This window comes from Myotis daubentonii, chromosome 6 (assembly GCF_963259705.1).
Source record: "Myotis daubentonii chromosome 6, mMyoDau2.1, whole genome shotgun sequence".
NCBI classification, from domain to species: Eukaryota; Metazoa; Chordata; class Mammalia; order Chiroptera; family Vespertilionidae; genus Myotis; species Myotis daubentonii.
In genome coordinates this window covers 20,267,955-20,289,893 of record NC_081845.1, presented here as the reverse complement: position 1 = coordinate 20,289,893, position 21,939 = coordinate 20,267,955, and the positions used below count along the sequence as shown (strand labels likewise).

At 38.2% G+C, this 21,939-nt stretch overlaps 1 protein-coding gene across 11 annotated transcripts in view; it reads right to left on the bottom strand.

Annotated features, from left to right (window-relative positions):
- L3MBTL3 (L3MBTL histone methyl-lysine binding protein 3) overlaps positions 1–21,939 on the bottom strand; it is an 87,261-nt gene that overhangs the window by 39,655 nt on the left and 25,667 nt on the right. For 4 of the 11 annotated variants that reach the window (XM_059700298.1, XM_059700299.1, XM_059700301.1 and 1 more), the window contains exons 3-12: positions 20,129–20,247; positions 14,096–14,207; positions 13,657–13,731; positions 12,082–12,241; positions 10,614–10,752; positions 8,700–8,784; positions 7,036–7,127; positions 5,052–5,156; positions 4,340–4,475; positions 2,306–2,397 (exon numbers count right to left, since the gene is read on the bottom strand). In XM_059700298.1, coding sequence (XP_059556281.1) covers positions 2,306–2,397; positions 4,340–4,475; positions 5,052–5,156; positions 7,036–7,127; positions 8,700–8,784; positions 10,614–10,752; positions 12,082–12,241; positions 13,657–13,731; positions 14,096–14,207; positions 20,129–20,230 — 1,098 coding nt within the window. In that variant the 5' untranslated portion in view covers positions 20,231–20,247. Of the gene's footprint in view, positions 1–2,305; positions 2,398–4,339; positions 4,476–5,051; positions 5,157–7,035; positions 7,128–8,699; positions 8,785–10,613; positions 10,787–12,081; positions 12,242–13,656; positions 13,732–14,085; positions 14,208–20,128; positions 20,248–21,939 lie in introns of those variants that run through there. The other 7 variants (XM_059700302.1, XM_059700303.1, XM_059700304.1 and 4 more) reach the window with 7 other exon arrangements.

Below are 21,939 nucleotides of genomic sequence, written 5' to 3'. Positions count from 1 at the left end.
AGACGACTATAGTAGTTAGGCAAGTCTGATTCACCAAATAAATTCCCTTTCTGTTTTTCTCTTCCTTGATTATAGAGTTAACAATGAAAGTTATTTTACACAAAATAACTAATTTTGCACTTAGTAAGTTAAAAATGTGTGAGTCAGTACACATTCATTCCCATTTCTGAAAAGATTTCTCAAAAGAGTACTGAAAGTAGGTCATCTTCATAAATGAACTGGCTGTTAATATATACAGCTATTCAAATAGTTTGTAATATAAGAAAATCCACAAATTATTAGCCATCTGGGACATGGAGCTAAGATAATAAAAAATTCAATAAAATTTAAGTGCTTAAGGGGCAGTAAAATGTAAACTTTCCTTATAATCTTTTGTGAGGAAAAGTATCCTAATCTCAGAGAAGTGTACTTGGGCATCAATTATACCCATCACAATACTTCTGATCATCTAAAAATAAAATCCTTCTGCCCGGCCAGCATGGCTCAATGGTTCAGCGTTGACCTACGAACCGGGAGGTCACAATTCCATTCCAGGTCAGGGCACATGCCCAGGTTGCAGGCTCAATCCCCAGTGTGGGGCATGCAGGAGGCAACCGATCAATGATTCTCTCATCATTGATGTTTCTATCTCTCTCTCTCCCTTCCTCTCTGAAATCAATAAAAATATAATTAAAAATAAATAAAAATAAAATCCTTCTGAAAAATACTGATACTATCCTAATTACTTTAAGCAAAACAGATGCTGTCTCTCTTTTTAGTATAAATAGACCATTGTCATTACAAACTGTAGATGGCCCGGTACCTGAAAATGTTAGAATTCAGTCCTGGCTAAATTAAAGAAGCAGTCACTGTTTGTAGCATACTTTTAAGTCCTGAAATTATCTATCAGAGTTCTGACCATAAATATTTGAATATTCTAAAGTAGAGGAAACTACAAAAATTAATTGCTTCTTAGATACCAATCACATAACACAAGATTAAGTTGTGTGCTAGCAAAGCACGGAATTTAAGAAGACGGTTCAAGGCAGTTAATCAAATCCCCCACTGAAGTCTTCCTCAGAGAACTAGGCAGGGATGAGGAAACTCGGAATAGTGAGAGCAGGCCACTGGGTTTTCCACCTAACTGGCCTTGTCTTGACAGAAAATGCCTACTAACAATGCAGAATTTACATTCCAGCAATTAAACTATCCATTCAATTAAGATGCTTTAAAATATTAACATGGCTCATTTGATTTCTATTACACACACACACACACACACACACACACACACACACACACACACACACACCCTTCAGTTCTCTAATTAGACCAGGCTTATGTTCAGTTTGATCAGAGAATCTTTTAGCCATTCCACTGATACTGAAAACAACAGGTTAAAATCATTTCCCAAATGGAGGGTATTTGGGCGGGGATGGGGGTGGGGTTGGAGGAAGAACATCTTCCCTAATCCTCATACATATTTTCATTTGGAGGGAATGTTATGGAAACGTTACTGCCTCTTTCCACATTCACACTCGCTGTTACCTGACTGGTGAATCTGCAAGAAGGAACAGGTCATACTTTATAAATGTGGGAGGGTGTGTATGCCCTGGTCCAATGCTCCTGGGTTTGGGAGGTGGGGCAGGAAGGGCCAGTAAATCTCTTTAATTCTAGGGCTCAGAAGCAAGAAGCTCATTTGATAGCAGATATAGGCCATGCAACTGAGCCCTTACCAGTTACAAAGACAATATTTTGGTTTTCTACCTGCTTGCTCTCTGTTCTTTCCAATTGGATCAGAACTTGGGCCAGGAAGAAGAATGTAAGGTATCAGGCTTCCTCAGAGATGTCAAATGTAATAGAAAGTAGTAATACAGGTCAAGAAGGAGAAAGTACACACACATCAGATTGTGCTGCTGTTATACTGAAAATAAAGCTAGAAGCTAGAGTGAAGGCAGGCATACAAATCCACACAGGGCTCCACTTGCCTCACTATGTGAATCCCACTGTAGCAGCACCCTGAACAGATGACAGTAACAATAAAGTATGCCATCAATTTAATTTTTTATGCATCTTAACTGTAAATTACACCTGCATTTTGTACTATGTTGCCTGCTACCATTCAATAAAAAAAGACAACCATGATATGGCTATAAAAAAGAAGTTTACTTATGAAGATTTTAAGTTAATTTTAAAATTTAATTACGGTAAGAGTACTCTATTTACCAAAGCAATAAAATTTTAGTTTCTTGCTATCACTTGGAATTTATCCTACACTCCACAGCCACTTTTTTTTTTTAAGAGTAAGTATTTTGGATGTACTTACTATGTTCTGATTCTCAAATAATGACTTGGGAGCAGCCTGAGCTTTACATGTCTTCAGGTAAGTCTGCCAATTAAATTCTTCTTCTTTATAACCTAGGGCAAGAAGATATAAACAGGCTTAGTAACATAGCAAAATATTTCACACTTAGTTTTCCATTCCCACTTTTTAAAAAAAAAATATTTTTATTGATTTCAGGTACAAAGGGAGAGAGAGAGATAGAAACATCAATGATGAGAGGGAATCATTGCTTGGCTGCCTCCTGCACGCCCCTTAATGGGGATCGAGCCCACAACCCGAGCATGTGCCCTTGACCGGAATCGAACCTGGGACCCTTCAGTCCACAGGCTGATACTCTATTCACTGAGCTAAACCATCTGGGGTCCGTTCCCATTTTTATCTGTAATTCAAACATGCCAAAATCAGGAGATCAAGTGATTTTTTTAAAAAATATATTTTTATTGACTTCCAGAGGAAGGAAGAGGGAGAGAGACAGAAACATCGATGAGAGAGAATCATCCATCGGCTGCCCTGGGGATCGAACCCACAACCCAGGCAAGTGCCTGACCAGAAATTGAACTGTGATCTCCTGGTTCATAGGTTGACACTCTACCACTGAGCCACACTGGCAGGGCCAAGTGGTTTTTTTAAACAGACAAAATTTAAATATTTCATAACTATGCATTTTTATACATAGGTTGTGTTTATTTACAGCAAATTATACTATTTTTTTTCAATTCTGAATAAACAGTAACGGATATAAAGAAAAGGTTAAGGAAGTAAATACATATTATACTTAGGTATGCTTCTTTTATTACCCGGACATTTCTATCAGTATTTAGGTAGAACTCCTTAGCAGTAGGCTAGTGATCTGGGATAGTCAAATTCTTTATTTTTCTTTTACCTACTCTATTTCAGGAGACTAATGTGTAAGAATTAATGGGAAGCTGGAAAAATAGTAATACAACAGATTAAATCTTTTTAACCTATTACCACAGGATTGATAATTCAAGATTTATGAAGTAAGCATGCTGGTAAATTAGAATAATGGAAATGTCCTTGCCTTAATTTTCACAATTTCATGCTTAATATTGACAAAGCCAACCTTTCCTTACAAAAAGGAAATTTAGCATTTTATCTTCTCTGCTCATGTGCTCTCTGCTACTTCCATTAAAAGCATGAAAAGAACAGCTAGTAAGTCACCATATATAAGCAGTCAATTCACATAAAGGCTTACAGATTTTCTTTTTTACCCTCATATTTTTCTATATGTTTTTGTTTAATCCCTCAGTTATTTGAAAATACCATCCTGCCATTAATTTTTCACTTAAAACCAAAGGATGCCATTAAAAAACAATAACCATGAGACAGGCCCAAAATATCAAACTAGTAACCGGGGTCTTTTGTATCATGCTAACACTACTATTGCAATAGCTTAAAAAGGAAGGAAATATGCCATTATTAAACAAAGACATGGACTGAAAGATGGTATCTGTTGTTCTCGGATCTTTATATAAACATGAAACAGGCAAAATTATTGGCAGACTGTAAAGAACTCAATAGTAAAAAAATAATTGCTATTAGTTCAACCACCGTCTAAACCAATTTTTAGTGTTATATTGTCCTTTCCAATCTGCTAAATATTGACATCTATATATTCAACGCGTGATTTCTTGAGATTTCATATACATTAAAATATGTGTAAGTAAACTTTTGTAAACGGGTTAGAAGTAATTTTTCAAATCAGCTTTTCCAAGTATATATATATATAATAGAAATCTGTAGCTAAAATTTATTTGTAGTCAAAATTAAGTATCATGCAAATGTTATTTTATATGCAAATAAGTACAAGGACATAGTTTATTCTCTTGAATAGGATTCTACTTTTTTTTCCTTTCACTCTAATGAATGTATTTGCTCATCAAGCTTGAATTTGGGCCTATCTGAATTATAGAGACTGAATTCTTAAAAATTCTAAATCAACAGGTAAAAACGTTTTTATAGAATTTAAAATAGGAAACCAAAAAGTGACAATACCTTTGGGAGGGTGGAGCTTATGGCCCGTTTTCTCACACCACCCAACTGGGTGAATATCCAGAGCGTCTGCATTAACCCAGAAGTCATAGTAGTCAGGATACCCATCAAAGTGCAGCTTTATCCGGTATCCACAAACCTGAAACAGGTGACGGTGGATTAATTAAAACCCAAACACACGCAGAATGCTGTGTGCACGGACATCCAGTATGATACAGCTTATGTTAACCAAAGCACCCTCATTAACAGCAGCAAACACAAGCAAACACATGACAAAACCCAAAGGCAAAGGCTATTATGTACATGGGAAAGGCTGGGCTGCCGTGTTCTGGCTTCATCCCTGATTACATCAGGAGCATGGATACGGGGTGACAAATACTTTTCCCACATGCACACATCCCCTCTCATTCGCGCATCATCGTGGGGGGCTGGCGTGGAAGCAGCCAGCCCAGCACAGGGCACACGGGTGCTGCGAGTCCCAGAGCGCCTGCCCTGTGCACACTGTCTGTGTGCTGGCTTCTTGTCCTTCATAAAGTTCCACATGCAGTGATTTCCAGCCAGACCAAGGCTAGTACAGACACAGAGAAGTCAACAAGTCCTCTTTCTCAAATAATGACTTGGGAGCAGCCTGAGCTTTGCATGTCTTCAACAAGTGGCATCTTTTCCCATTATTAAAACTCCATAGTCACCATTTTACTTTAAAAATAAAGCTTACCTCAGCCACTGTGAGGACGCAGTACACGGACTGATGCTCAGGGTCCACGCCTTCTAATTTCATGCCAACTTTAAACCCATTTTTGTTATATGGAAAGGATTGATACTACAATGAAAAATGGCAGCAGTTTTAGTATTTTATCCTAAATGTCTAATTAAAATTATGAATAATTACCATTCTTAAATAAAGTCTTTAACCAAATAAATAAATAACTTTTAAAAATTCAGAAGACAAGGATCACCTCATGATCCAATGGAAAATGGATAAAGACTACAAAGAGGTCACATAAAAGAAAACTTAAATGTTTGACATATTTGAAAAGATGCTCATCTTCACTCATAAGAGTCATACAAAAATTACACAAAAATATATTTCCCCTATCAGGTTGGTAATGATAAAAAAGTTTGATAACACTGTTGGCAAGACTCTAGGGAAACATGCACACAGACATCACTAGTAGGGATATAAGTTGCAATCTCATGATATCCATTAAAAAAGAACACTTTCTTCAGCTCAGCAATTCTAATTCTAGGAAATTATCCAACAGAGATAACCATATGTGCAAAATGGCAGGTGTACAAAATTATTCATTGAAACATTTACATGGCAAAAGATTCGTGTACCTATCTTCCATATGTACATATAGTATTCCTTCTTATGTCTAATCTATAATAACTTAAGGTGCTTCCTAAAGGTTGACACATATATCATATATATATATGTACATGTCAATATTTGTCACATGTCAATCCATAGGGAGCAGCTTAAATTATTATGGAACAGCCATAAGATTGAATTTTATGCATTAATATCAAAGAATGATAAAGGAAATAATGAACTGAGATGGAATAACTTCCAAATTAAGTTAACAAAAAAGAAAAGTCCAAAAAACAATATGAATGATATATGTTATCATTTGGTTTAAGAGGGGAAGAGGATTTGGATCTACATACATTGCTTATCTCAACCTCTGAGACACTCTGGCTGGGCCTATATATAAAATTTCTTTTTAAAAAATGTTAAAACGCTATTCCTCAAAGGACTGAAGTTACAGTAAATAATTACATAGAATAAGTTCAAAAGTGATTACTACTGTTTAAATTAAATATGTTACTGTAGAGAACTCATCCTAATATTTACTTGTCATACTTTTTTAAAAATCCCTAAATTCCTACATATATAACAAGATATTGATGGCAGACTTATTACATACTATGATTAAATATTAAATAATTTAAGCTAGGAGTCAACTTAGAGTCTATGGGTCAAATCTAGGCCACCATCTGTAATTAAAGTTTTATTGGAATACAGCCATATTCATTCACCTATATATTGTTTATGGCTGCTTTCATTACAGCAACAGAGCTGAGCTGTAGCACCCGAGACCAGATGCCCACAAAGTCTAAAATGCTTGCTCTCTGGCCCTTTATAGAAAGGCCCTTTGCTGACCCCTGTTTTAGCCCAGGGGCAGCAGCTCCTAGCTAGAATTACACTTGGCGTCTATACCTTTAAATGATTTTAAATTACTTATGATACAATATTTTCACTATAGTTAATAAAATATAGTAATTCATTTTTAGACTTTTGTTGTGATATTATGTAAACCTCAGTAACTCATTTTTATTCTCCCAAAGCCTTCATGTTGACATGAAATTTCATGCCAGTTTTTCTTTATCTACTAGTTTTTTAGTAATAGCAGAAATATCTCTTAAAATTGAGTGAAAGCTGGTAAATGCTGAGAGAAAAGAGCATGTGTATAGCTATGTGCCTATGCACACAGCTTGGGGGAGAGGGAGGTGTCATGTATTGATGCTAGCTGGCCCTGCAGGTACCCCTCCACATAAATACACACATGCAAAACAATATGCTTGAGAAATCATCCCAAGTCACAGGTCCTAAACAGACAGCGGACATGGCAGTGCCGACTCCAGATAGGACGGCAGCCCCGTGCCGTCAGACACAGCGCTCTCCAGAGCGGCCGTACCTCCTTGAATAGCTTCGCTGGCACTGCCACAGCCTTTTCCTCTTCCAAGTAGGATGCCCAGCACCAGGCCTTCTTTCCTTTAGGAGGCAAACCTGAAAGGCAAGTGAGATTAAGATGACAGCATCTCCAAGTCCAAAACATTCACAGATGTGCAATGTGAACTCTCACTTCCCTAAATACCACTAGGCCTGGCTCTTCTCTTACTACCACAGCTGGTGTTCTCAGTCTCCTGTCTTGGCTCCTCTTCCAAGGAAATGAGAGCGAAGCAGTGAACTGCAGTGTGTATCTGCAGCTATGAGGGTAGAAGAAAGACTCAGAAGAACTCAGAGTAATGGAAGAAGACGCAGCAGAAAATCAAAACAGAAGAGTACCATGGAAATTACAGGAAGCAGGTGCTTCTAGAGGCAGGATGCTCAAAAACTAAGAGATCAAGAAGTTGAAAACTAGAAATGGCCAGTGCACTGAGTGGCTAGGGAATGGCTGCCAATTGGGGTAAAAGGGAAGAAATTCGATTCAGTGAGGGACAGATTTTGAGCAGCAAACGAATACATGTGATAAAGATACGGTGTCAGCTAACATCAATTTTATTTGGGATTAACTTGGCAAATAATGGAAATAAAAGGAAAATGCAAAAGCTTGATAGGTAACAAAATTGGGGGAAAGGTATTTTAGGGATGAGATCTGAACCAGATAGGGTGGAGCTCATGAAGAGAAAAAAGTCTGAATTGCTAAGGAATAAAAGTAAATGACTAAAGAAACAAGGTCCCACAGGGGACATGGCCCTGAGAATAGAAATGAAGGTGAAGGGAGAGAAAGATTAATGACATCTTTGAGGCAAAGTGCTGAGTAACTGAGAATTTATTCCCTTTAATCTCAGTGACATAAACTAGAAGCCATCTGTCCCAATGGTAAGTTAGGCTGTGTGCTTGAGGCAGGTTGAAATGTTTCAAACGCTTTTCTTTCAAGGCTTGAAAGATGAACAAGCAAGGAATGCATCCATCACAGAAGAGGAACACTGGGTTCACAGTCCTGATTTGTAGGGACAACATGACTGGGCGGGGCGGAACTGGAGCTGCGCAAGGGGAGTGACCTAACATGAAGGCCTGGCCAGGCCGATGTGGCAGGTCAAGGGGATAAAGGCCAGCAGCGGACACTGGGGCTCTAGGAGAATGACTGAGGTCCGTGCTGAATGAGGTGGGAGTTCATCCACTCAAGTGTTCAAGGGAAGGGCCTGAGGACTGGATTCCTCATGAGAATAAAGTGTTGCCAGAGGAACAATGAAAAAAAAAAAAAAAAGGTACCATATTAGGAGGCTGTGGTTTGAGAGAAAACATTGAAAACTTAAAACTTACACTCTTAGGAAATGAACAAGAACATAAGTGTTAATAAAAGTGCAGAAATAGATAAAACCTACTTGATGCTCACATAAAGTAAGGTGTTCTCATGTTTGCCTGGACACTATTCGAAAGTTACTAACTTCCATTTTTCCCTTACCTATTTCTTCAAAACTATAATCTTTACTGATAAAATTTAATTTAAAAAAATCCCAAAGTAATATGTTAGCTGCCCTAATGTGCATTACAACTAAGACTAAAATGTCTACCCACATGAAATATTTTAAGTTTCATAAAGTTGCAAGTAAAGCCTTTTCTTCATCGACTCACCCTGCTTTAATACAGCTGAATCACCGCGTCTTTTCCTTCGGGCTCTCTGTGAACCCCTCAGGATTCTCCCATCTTGTTTGTTCTCCTACAATAAGAGAGAAAACTATGATTTTCTGAAAGTTTGTGAAACTGGCACCAACAAAAAGTTAGAGCGCTATCAGAAAGCATTATTTGTTTTGTACTTTTCTTCAATTTCACTTCCTAAGTTTTAAGGAAAGTAAGGATATATGTAACTTGAAAGCTATGCTGCTTTTGGCCTAAGGTCATCACAAAATAAGAGCATTTCCAAGAACTACTCTGTAGAATAGCAGGGATCCTGCTCCCGCCTCCTTGAACCCCTTTCTTCTCCTAGCTCCTGGGGCCCTCTGTTCCGATATTCCTCACACCTCCCCGGCCCCTCTTCTCAGTCCCTTTGCTAGTGTCTCTTCCAACCCAGCCCTCTTCTGGTCTCTATCGAATCTCTCTCCCTAAGTTTTAAAGGTCACCTGCCTACCAGATATCCCCAGTCCGTACTCCACACTCATGCATACACCTGCCTACTGGATCTCCACTTGGATGTCTCATAAGCATCTCAAACTCATGATGCCCAAGTATCCCCAGATTCCACACTCCAGCCTTGCCTTCCTGTCCTCAGTAAAGGGCATCATTATCCAGTCAATGGTTCAAGCCCGAGGCCTAAGAGTTAGCCCTGATTCTTCTCTTTCCCTCACACACCAGCAAACCTATCTCGAACGGATCCCAAATCCCCTGTTCTATCTTACATAGCCCTCTTAGCTGGTCTACTACAATAAAATCCTAACTGGTTTCCCTCATTCCACTTTTGCTCTCACCTGGCAAAGCTAGAGTGGTCATTTTAAAACATAAACGATATCACAGTGTTTCCTTGCCTTTAACTTTCCAGTGGTTTCCCATCACGCCCAAAATACAATGAAGACCCATGACTCTGGTGTACCATAAAGCCCTCCGCGGCCTGGACCTCTTTAGCTTCACCCGACTCCACTCTCAACTGTATTGTCTCCTTCACTTCCTCAAACAAAGCATGCTGCACATTACTGTAGGAAGTTTTCCTCAAGCTGCTCCACTTCCCAGAGGGCTCCTCCCTCCTAACTTTACCAAGCTGACTCCTTCTTAGTATTCAGATCACATTGTTCATGCCACCTTCTCTGGGAGGCCTCCTTGACAACCCAACCTAAAATAGCCAATCCTCAAGCCCTATCGTAATTCTCAGCAAAGCACTTATCACAGGCTGACATTTCTCTTATTTATTTTATTATATGTTACCTTACTAAGAATGTAATGTCCCTGTGAGTAGAGACCTGTCCCGCTGATGTCCTGTTCATCCTGTATTCTCAGCTCCTAGAATAGTGACTAGCAAATAAAAGTTGTTCAAAGTTGATCTTAAGGAAAATGCCTCAAGACCTTAAAGTTCTCTTTTCCTAAGAACCATTAATATATACGTTAGGAATAAGACATTTATGTTTTAATTCGCATACTCTGAATTAGTGCTCCCTAAATATACCTGACACTGATGTGCCATTTTCTATCTATTCACACAGTTTTTATGAGATCTGTCTGCAATTTACTAAAATGGGACGGGGATCTTGCTATTGAAAGAAACTAAAGGTTCATTATCAAAACTGAAGGTCTACTGTTGCCTCTTTCTCTCCAGCAATAAGCACAGAAATTCCTACTTCTTCACCCTAAGAAAGGGGTACTATTATTTAAATTCCCATTTTGAGATGACGACAGCAACAAAGAGAGAGTAGGTAGATAATGTGTTGATGGTAACACAGAGAGCCACTGAAGCAGCACTTGAAGTCGGTAACTAGCTGTAGAGCTAGTGCCTTTGACCATGGTGCTACCCACTTAGGAAACACCCCCGTATTCCCAGGTAGTCCCATAAGAGATATTAACCATTTCGTCGTCTCTCTCTTCTGCATCCTCCTTGGAGTCTGCTTTCAGGGATAGCTTTGGTTTTTTCTTCCGACTGCACTTAGGGTCTTCTTCCTCGTTGTCTTCTCCTAGGTCCCTTTCCTCCTTCTGATCTCTGCTGCTTGTAAACCCAAAATAATGACAGGAAACAATACCTATCAAACATCTACATGGTGAGTATCAATGCAAATTCTTTTAAAACATCACCCGCCAAAGGAAAAATATTTAACCACCAGGATAAATGTGTAGACATTAGAATATCATAGATAGGGAACATGTCAAACCATTATGTATTGTGACACTGTCAAGGTTAAAAAGTGGAAATTAGCTTCTACGTTAATTTCAAAAGGAGACCAGCACTATATGTAAAACAGAGTCTCACAAGTTTAAAATAATTTGTCTTTCACATCTGCAACCCATACTAATAAAAGAAATCAATTATTGCCCTAGCTGGTTTGGCTCAGTGGATAGAGCGTTGGCCTGCAGACTGAAGGGTCCTGGGTTTGATTTCGGTCAAGGGCACATGCCTGGTTGTGGGCTAGATCCCCAGCAGGGGGCATGCAGGAGGCAGACAATCAATAATTCTCTCTCATCATTATTTCTCTCTCTCTCCCTCTCCCTTCCTATCTGAAATCAATTTTTTTTTTTTAAAAAAGAATCAATTATTCAAAGATATTTTAGTCTTCAGGGCAACTTTAAAACTAGGATTTATCAATTATTAAGAATAACAAGTCCAAATGAAAAAGGCCAAGTGTAACTTTGTAAAATATCAGTTGGCCAACAAAAACAGACAATTCACAAGACTGTGCTAATTAAAATACATGGGAAACTCCAGTGAAATATAAATGTCAAGTCATTTATTTACAGCATACAATTATATGCAAGAAATACATCTTCTTGGTAATATGCTGAATTCTGTCAGATAACCCCCAAATGACAAAGTCACACCACTGTCAGTCACAGCTGATGTCCCTGTCTCGTATTTCTTAGTCTTCCCTGATATCAGCAGTAACATAATTCATTACATTACTCACTATGGTCTTCATTCAGTTGATTTCCAATCAGCTTTATTCCATTTGTAGAGTTTTAGCTGAGTTACCTAAGAACCCTCCAAATATAAACAAAACTGTGTTTCAATAAACATCAGTATCATCAAAATATGTATGTGACCCAGAGAACTTTAAATACTCTGAGCTGAGAAACAATCAAATTCGTGTAAACAAATGGCTAAAGAAAGAGGCAGAAGTTGTATTGCAGCTAAAACACAGGCAATAAAACTCAGATCAGACATGACTGAGGTCACCAGGTTGAGTAATGAGATAGAGATCCATGTGTTTCTACAGGAAACGTCTTGGAAAAAAGAAAGGTCATGAAAGGGTGACAGAGGTCAGAGAGCCATGACCATGGACTCTTAAACCCATTCTGCAGATGGAATGGAACAAAAACCTACTTGTCTTTGATATGCCGAGTACAATTCTGGCTGCAATAGTTTCCTCCAGAAAGACATTCATCTACGTTGCCATACTGACAACAGTTCTCACAGAACGGAAGCCCTTCTACTTTTACTGACTCCTTCAACCTGAAGGGCATCCCAGTCTTCTCTGAAAAAACTAGAAGATGGAAAGAAGAGAAAAAAATTTAAAACCATGACAGAACACATTCCAGAATACACTTAAACTTTTTCTTCTAATAATTTTGTTAGCAACACAATAAAAGAATGTTTGTTGAATGAATGAATGATCAAACTCTAGGATTTGGGAAAGAGAAGAGGATGACTTGGCAGAAAGCACTCCAATCATTTACATAACAAAACAATTCTGCAGAAAAAAAGCTTGTCCAAGGCTTTTTCTACAGCGTTTGAAGTAAAATGAAGAAAATTTCATTAGTCACTAAATTCAGAAAATTAAACCGTCAATCTTTACAATCCTATTTTATAGATGTGTCTTTGACAAAATTTAAAAAGGGTTATCTATGTTATTTCATGTTTATTACATTTTGATGAGTAATTTTGTTTTACTAAATTGGTTACATCAATGCCTCTCTGTTTTACTTTTAATGCAGCAGATCTCCTGAATCACAATTCGTTTAGGAACGCACATTTCCTTTCGCCTGAATCATTAGGCTAATCATTCATTCAGCAAACATTTATCAGGCACCAATTTAAGCTAGGCACTGGAAATGACAGTACAGCCCTCACCCAAGAGAACTCACAGTCTAGAAGAGTAGACGGGCAAGAGACCCAGTATTTGTAATAAGAAGGGACACATGCAGTAATTGAAGCACAAACAGGTTCCAGAAGTAGTACAAGGAAGACGTGAGTCAATCGGCCTGGGGTGAGGTCAGGGGAGGATTTTCTGATATAAAACCTCAACAGGGTTTTAAAAGCCAAAGAGGAATTTACCAACTGCACAAAGTGAGAAACAGTATCCCAGCCAGAAGAAACAGCATGAGCGAAGGCAAGGATGCATGAAGCCACAGGATGTGCTGGCAGAATTACAGGTAGCTCAGTGCCGCTGGCACTGCCAGAACACAAAGTACAAAGAACAGAACAGAAAGCAAAGAGATAAAGCGAGCAGGTGGGTGCAGGCCACCCAGATCTCTTATGTTTTGCTAGAGATAAAAAAGAATTGTTGAAGCGTCAGAGAAGCAATCTACACAAGTTCCTCTAAGTTCAGTATACAGGATAAACTGGGTGAAATTAGAAGCAGAATGATTCTTCAGGAGATGTCTGCACTAGTTCAGGCGAGAGTTGGTAGGACCTAAATTAAGCCAGTGGCAGTGACAATAGATAGAAAAGGCCAGATCTGAGACATATTTAGGAAATAAAAAACCAAGAGGATTAAGTAACAGGCTATGGGGCTGGGGGGAAACACACTCAGGATGACTCCTAGATTTCTGGCTTGAACTGGGTAGTTGGTGCTACCACCAACTGAACTACGTGTTATAGAAGAAAGGCAGGTTTGGGGGGGAGGGGAGAAAGAAATAGAAAATGAATCGCATTTCAGACATGTGGCGTTTGAGGTACCTGTGGGACATCCGGGTGGAGATGTCCAGTAGGCAGGTGGAAATACGGGCCTGGAGCTCGGGGGAGAGGTCGGGGCTGGAGATATAGATTTAGGAGTCATCAGCATATAGGTGTTAGTTACAACCATCGGAGCAGATGAGAAAAAAGTGGCAGGCTTTTGGCTAAATCACCTGGGTAGGCTATTACATGGATTTACTGGATAATTTCCAATTAACCTGGTGCTATTACAGATCTGGCATTAGGAGAGAAGACAGTTAATGGTTATTTTAAAATATAAAACCTAGTTCCACATCAGCTTCGTTACAGAAATTTACCTAAGCACATGTGACATGAAGATCACCCAGAATTTTCAAGGTTCCAGCCTACAATAAAACCTGAGATATTCTTACTTTAAAACTTTCAAAAGAAAGAAATGGCAATACAGAGCACCCATTCTTACCTTCTTGAGCAGTTGGCACCATCCAAGTTGTGGTAGCCGTGGCCTTTTTAACATTTTCCATCTCACTCTCATCTGTTATAACTTCCAGGGCTCCAAATTCATTTACTCGAAACTAGTGACAACATGGTAGAGAAAGAGGCAAAATTTACAAAAGTGTTCAGAAAACAGTAACTTAAGGGCTGGCCTATATAGTCTTTAAGAAAAAAATTATGTGTTAAAAATTAATTAAAACAATTATATCTAGACTAGAGGCCTGATGCACGAAATTCGTGCAGTAGTAGGCCTTCCTTCCCCCCCGGCTGCTGGTACTGGCTTTCCTCTGGCACCTGGGACCCAGGCTTCCCTCCCTGCCCTGGCTTTGTCTGGAAAGTCGTCAGAAGGACATCTGGTCTAATTAGCATATTACGCTTTTATTATATCTAAATAAGCCTTCTACCGATATTAAATCATTTGCATTTTACTAATTTTGGAATTTGGAGAAGGGGAATAGAAGAAAGCAGCAAGGTGCTTCTTAAGGACATAAACAACCAACCCTGCACCGTCCTGTAAAGTAGCCAGCTCACTTATATGGCCTGCAATTTCAAACACCATTTTTTTGCTAAGACTTATATTCTTATATTACAGTTTATTTGATAATAAAAATTACTGCTTTCCCAGGAATAAGTTGGTCTCACCTAGTTCAGAGAAAAGGAGTATCTCTGTTCCAGAAATTATCACTGGCATATCCATGTCATTATATCCCAAGATGTGAAGGAGGAAGGTGGAAGCAAGGGTCACTTCCTCTTTCTTTCACTACTCTCTGAATTCTCCATTACATTTCCCTCTAGTCTTCCAAAATAGCTGGCAGTATCTATGAACGAGTCTCCTAGCTCCAGGCCAATTTTATCACTAAAAAGTAAGGGCATTTGCACCATTTAACATAGAAACTCACACATGAAACCTATTTGTTCATGTTGATCAGTGTCATCTGAATCAATTTGATAAATAAATGTTTTTTTAAAAAGTAAGGGCATTTGATTTCAGGGACATTTTGAGTCCAAGTTTTGAAAACTTCCTCTCACTGCATGGCAAGCTTCAAATAGTATGTTTCTGTAATAGCCTGGCCGTAGTGTGTGTGTGTGTGTGTGTGTGTGTGTGTGTGTGTGTGTGTGTATGTGTGTTAAAGGCTGAAGGGGCCCCATCCTCTTTGAAACAGCTAGATTTACTCTCATTCATGAAGTTCAAAGTTTTCTGTATTCCTTCTGTTTTCCCATAAAACAGAATGACATTAGGGATCTACTTATTTTAATAAGTGATGAAGAGCATGAAAGCTAAAATTCAAAGGGATAATAAAACCTTTTGCTTAAAATTTTTAGACTTTTTTCACAGAAATATACATGAGCATGCAAATACATAGTATTTTAAAAAGGCCTTCCATTTCTGAATCCAAACAATCGATTTGGTCAACATGCCCGTAGAGTGTGTATTTTACCAAGCTAGATTCAGACTCAAGTCAGAAAAATCTTATTCCTTCCACCAGATGAAGATAGCACCTTAAATTACTTTCTGCACATAGTCCACAATCATTAAATGCTTTCCAGACTGAACAAGTTGAAATAGTTTAGGAAAGTGAAAGTAGTCTTCTCCCTACTACATATTTCAGACACAAATTTCTAGATAATGTGTATACTCTAGGTAGTGTGTTCATCTACAAATGTCAGTCTCAGAAATCCCAAAAAGTTAACTGGATGAAAAAGACCTAAAAATAACTTTACTTTTTTGGGGGAAATTAATTTTAAAATGATCAAGTCTAAAAACAGAATATTTCAAAAATAAAGCTGACAGTACCATCTACTGGGCAAGAGTAGAAAAAACAAGCCTTATAATGATTATTAATTAGTGATATTAAAGAATATGATAGAATATCAATTCTAATGAAAAAATTTAAAACACACACACACAATCACACACAAAACAGGCAAAAACCTTATAATTCAATCCAGGAAAGCAATTTTCACTTTTATTATGTGTTGATGTTAATTTATATTTATCTGACAGTTACAAAATGGGAGAAATAGTACCAAACATTTACAACATTACAAAGGAAGTCTCCTGGGGTGTAAATTTCCAAACTGCTGCTAAACTACAAACCCCCCTGCAATTCAAACACCTAGAACAAGAGCACCACTAAGTGGAGTCTTCAAATAGAAATTCAGACTTATGACCCCTGGAAGCTTTAGGCTCAAATACTTTCAAAGTTAAAAGGTAATAATAATCCCACAATACAACATTTAACCCCAATAATCTTTTCCTCCTCCTAACATTTAATGCCTATAACTGACGTATAGTTTAAGCACAGTAACGATGCAATGGCATTTAGGGAAACAGTTGACTCCTGTGAGCTAGGGATCCGTGGATGGATGGACTTTAGGGGTCAATGAGTCCAATGAAATATATGCATAATTAGGAGATTGGCACATATATACTTTTCTGGGGATAGGGCTCATAAGATTCATCGTATTTTCAGAGGCATCCTATAACCCTGAAGGGTAAAGAACATCTACTGTAACCAGTTACTTTATCTCAAAAATTAACCTCAAAGTGTTCTTAATGTATTTTATCATATGCAAAGACACAGGAATCATTTTTTTTTTCTGGCTTCTCAATTTGGATTTACCGTGTCTCCTACAATATTACTATTGCTGTAGAAAGTGCTGGACCACACAGCTTGTTAGGTGCTGTTAACAGGACGGGCTCCACAGGCGGAATTCCAGAGAGACTGACATCTTCCCCAACAAAACAGGTTTGGAAGTTGTTAATGAATAGTTTTAGAATCATGAAAACTTGAAATAACCAATTTTATTTCTTTTTTGTTTTTTGAAGTTATTCTTTCTTTTAACCTAGAAGTCTAAAAAGCAATGTGAAAATAGTCATTCCATTCTAACCAAGAATATCAAAATTATAAAATTTTATAAAGCGCTTTATTAAAGCAAATCGAGCACATCAGCTGACGCTGAACATTTTCTGTAAGTGGGTATGATATATCCAGGTCAATCAGAAACAATTACTTCTAAAATATATAAAGAGTAGCAAAGGCTCTGTTTATTTGTCTTGGCTTGAATTGCCTTTAATTGATGCAAGTCTATTTTGCTTGTTAAGGCAAAGGGACTTTGCCCACTTTTGCCTATCTTAAATGACAGATCATTAAAAGACACTCCTGAGATTCCTATTTTTGTTTTATGACTTTTAATGCTGAAATCTGAGTTCTACTTACCAATCTGCTTTAAGGGCAAGGATATTTGCTAACTAAACTGGTCTGAACACTAACCAAGGCAAGGCCAACTGTGCACCAGGAGTGCGGGGAGTTTTCCAGTTGGGCCTCTGCATTGCTGCTGCAAGGTCCTGCTCTCAGTTAAATGGCAACTTTTCTTCCTAGATAAGATGCTATCGCTCTCAGGAGTGTATCTGCATGTTACTCAGGGACTCTGAAAGACTAAATCCGTACGGCCCAGAGGAATAATTCTCTGCGGATAAATTTCAGACAGCATGAGAAGCTCAGGTAGAGAAATTGCTTTAGGGAAAGGGAGCCCTACCATACATCTTCCCATACCACTCACTACCTGCCTGTTCTCAGGGCTGGCCCTGAGATATTAATCTACAAATACTAATTTACATTTTAAAAGAACACATTAAGCAATGCTAAGGTTTCAAACAGGCAAAGCATGATGTGAGAGAGTAAATTTCGTGATTTATTCAAAGTTCTTTCTAATATCTTACGTTTGTGAAAAATTAATTTCTCAATCAGATCTCTTAAGCAACTCGAATTTTAATAGAAGGAGCAAGTAAATTACAAATCCTAAGCAACATAATCGATTGGCTAGCCTCTGAATCTCCTTAGATGAAAAGGGTAGAAAGGTAGAAAATCAGTTTTTAAATTATTTTTTTAATGGACATCAAACTATCCATACTGCATGAAGTGAACTGAATACACGACAACTGTCCAATTAGGTGAGCCTAAAAGTAAAATCAAATAACCCAGATTATAAAACCCACTAAATGGCATAATTACCTGCTTGCTTTAATAAAAGTAATGGGTTATTTACTATTCCTAAAATCCATTGCTTAGAAAACCTCGGGCAATCTAAATTTCTTAGGGATGGAAATTATACTCCATTGTTAAAACTAACCAAACAAAAGTTACAAATTTTGTCATCTATCTGATACCCAAAAAAGCTACTCAGAAGGGATTAAAATGTACAAGAGGATGCAGCAATGAAAAAGGGAGGGGAGCAGCTACACAACATATCACAAAGCCTGAATAGCTACAATTTAAGTCTTTTCTATATACACGAGAGGCCCGGTGCACGAAATTCGTGCACAGGAGGAGGAGGGGGGTCCCTCAGGAGGGGGGCCTGCACCCTCTCACAATCTGGGACCGCTGGCTCCTCACCACTCACCTGCCTGCCTGCCTCATCACCCCTAACTACTTGCCTGCCTGCCTCATCACCCCTAACCACCTTTGCCTCGGCCCCCACTGCCACGGCTTCATCCGGAAAGACGTCCGGAATGACGTCCAGAAGGTCCTTCGGCTGTCTGGTCTAATTAGCATATTACACTTTTATTATTATAGATATTTTTTTCAACCACCTCATAACCACCTTAAGACATAGATCCCCTATTTCCATTTCACAGATAAAGATTCGGAAACAGGGACTTTAAATAACTTGACAAGGTTCAGGTAGCTAATATGTGGCTGATGTTTTCAGAGTCTGAGAAACCGTTCCTTCTTTCTCAAAAATCCCAGTACTCTACTTCCAATGTATCTAATCCAGATGAACAGTTGAATAATGTTAAGAGCAGATAAAATTTTTAGTGTTTATTTAATTCCTTATTTTACCAAAAAGGAAACTGGCCCAAAAAGACCAACCGACTTGTTCAAGGTCACACAGCCTAAAACTAAAACCAAATCTCCTCTTCAGATGTCACTAAACCTCACTCGTATATTTCTGTTCAGTTAAACTCAGAAAGGTACATTGGCACACTGCACTTATTTCTTTAAACCTAACCCAACTAAAATCTAAGTATGTTTCCTTAAATAACAGATCTAAATCTCACCACTGAGAATGAACTAGGGCAGGTTTGGCAGCGAAAAGGGATTGGATTATAAGAAGCCAATATTAGGGGGCAGGAAATTCTATTCAAGACAGTACAGAACTCCAAGCATTGGAGAGGTAAGCCAGCTAACAGCCTGTTAGGGAGACTGGAAGTTCAAACATCTGAGTGACCAAGTACAGACACAAAGTCCAAAAGGCCACAGAGAGGTTCAAGGTCCCAGAGATAGGATCAGAGCAAAAGCAAATTTGAAATGAGAGGTGAGGGCGGCTGACTTCTCAGGTGGCTTGCGTAACCATGTTTCATGGGGCAGCAGATGTGGTCCCTGAGAGGGATATAGGGGTCTGGGGGAAAGGGGCATGGTGAGCACCTAGAAAAGGAGCACATGAAGGAATCACTCTCTGAAGAGAGTTCTCATCCATACAAAAGCAGCCTGGTGAACAGGGAGAACCAGTAATTTTGAACAAGTGATTATATAAAATCCATATTTACAGTATAAATAATTTAAGGGAGGTAAATCATTCTGCTTATTCAATATTTTAACATTATCCAGTTTTTAAATGAGAACACTAGGGCCCAGGGAGTGTGGTTACTTAAATTTATAAAGCCCATTACTACAAAATACAAGCCAGGTTTTCTAACCTACCACTGCCACATTTATTGGTCATAATGAGAGAGTCAAACCTGAGATGATCCTCCTCGAAGCTGTAACTCACTCTCTGCAAAATGAGCACATGCTGCCGAAACATTCCTTAGTCTCTACCCCAAGTGACAAAGGCTTCTGCCAAACCACAAGCATGTCCAACTGTCTTGAGAGTTTACTGTAGAGGTCTAAGTATCATATAAAACATTGGGCTTAATGTTTTTAATTCTTAGTTTGCGTATATATTCAGATTTAATTTTTACCATTACATAAAATTGTACGTAATAAAGACAGCTTACCTTTAAGTCACTTCCTGGCAATGTACCTACTCCATCTTTCCAGTCCATAACACTGAATACATCAAACTCTTGACCACTTGTGCTAGAGGCAGATTCAGTCATGATTTATTTTTTTTAACCTGAAGGCAAAAAAAAAAAAAAAAAAAAAGAATTCCACATATAAATCAGTTTTTATTTCAGTGGTCATCACTTTAGTTTCCCTTATTTACATAATTTTCTTGATCATAATATCTCATATCCACAGATCAAGAAATAACTGCTTCAGAAAATATCAACACTATTGTATAATGTAATCCATGGTAAGTTATAGCAAAAAAATAGTAATAAAATTTCTAAGTTATAAAGTGTCACAGTAAACATTTCTATTTAAAAAAAAATATATTTTATTGATTTTTTACAGAGAGTAAGGGAGAGAGATAGAGAGCTAGAAACATCAATGAGAGAGAAACATCGATCAGTTGCCTCCTGCACATCTCCTACTGGGATGTTCCCGCAACCCAGATACATGCCCCTGACCGGAACCGAACCCGGGACCCTTCAGTCCGCAGGCTGACGCTCCATCCACTGAGCCAAACCGGTTTTGGCTAAAAACATTTCTATTCTTAAAAAGAAATTCATTGTTTCATAGCAAACTCACTTAAAACAAAGAATCATGCCCTAGCCAGTTTGGCTCAGTGGACAGAGCATTGGCCTGGGGACTGAGGGGCCCCAGGTCCAATTGTGGTCAAGGGCACGTAACTGGGTTGTGGGCTCCATCCCCAGGAGTGGGCGTGCAGGAGGAAGCCAATCAATAATTCTCTCTCATCACTGATGTTTCTATCTCTCTCTCTCCCTCTCCCTCCCTCTCTGAAATCAATAAAAATATATTTTGGGGAAAAAAAACAACAAAACCCCAAAGAATCATGATGCCATATGAACGTAATTCCTTGCCCTCTAAATAGTTTTTTGTTTTGAAACATTGAAAAGAGAGTAGATATGAATAAAGAATAGAAAATATTAATAAACGAAAAGGAACCATTTAGATAATAAAAAAGCAAGGAATGAAAGAATCAATATGACTGATTCTTTCAATAAATTGATTTATTTAATACAGGTGAAATATCTGCCAATTTAATGTTCCCAGAAATAGAAAAAAAAAAGTCTCAACATGTACAGTAAACACCAATAATAACACGCTGTGTTAAGGTAACCAATTCAGTTAGCTAAACTATGATAATGCTTACTTTTCATTTTTTAAAAAGTTGCAAAACTAACTTTTTCATAATCATAGTTATTGGCAGCATTATGTTGTTCTTTGAGACTGTTTTCTGTGTAGTATGGGATAAAACAAGTTATGTTGAGGTCATTGGCAAGCAATGGGAAAGATCAATGAGTCCTAAATTTGAATAATAGTGTCAGTATGAGTTTGTGATGCATTTTATCTTTTAAAAATATGCATTTTTCTAGCTTTGTCCACTGAAAAAGTCTAGAAACAATCACTCATCAACAGTAACGAGCAGCCCAGAGCTCTGACTGTGGTCTCTAAATACCACTTCTGGGAGGTCTTCCTGGAGAAGGAGGTGATTTCTGGCAGAAAATGTGCAAGATGAGCCTGGAACATGTCAAACAAAAAAAACAACGAAACTACCAAGGACAACAGAGATCAGATCGAAAGAACTCAGGAGCAACTGAAGAGGCTCCTGCAGGCCCAAGAAAGGATTCTAGCTGCGTTGAATTGAAACGCGTCAAATAAGTTTAAATCCACGAGTTCATAATGATATTCAAAACCAAACAAAAAACAAACCTAGAATACTTTATTGGCCACCTTTGGG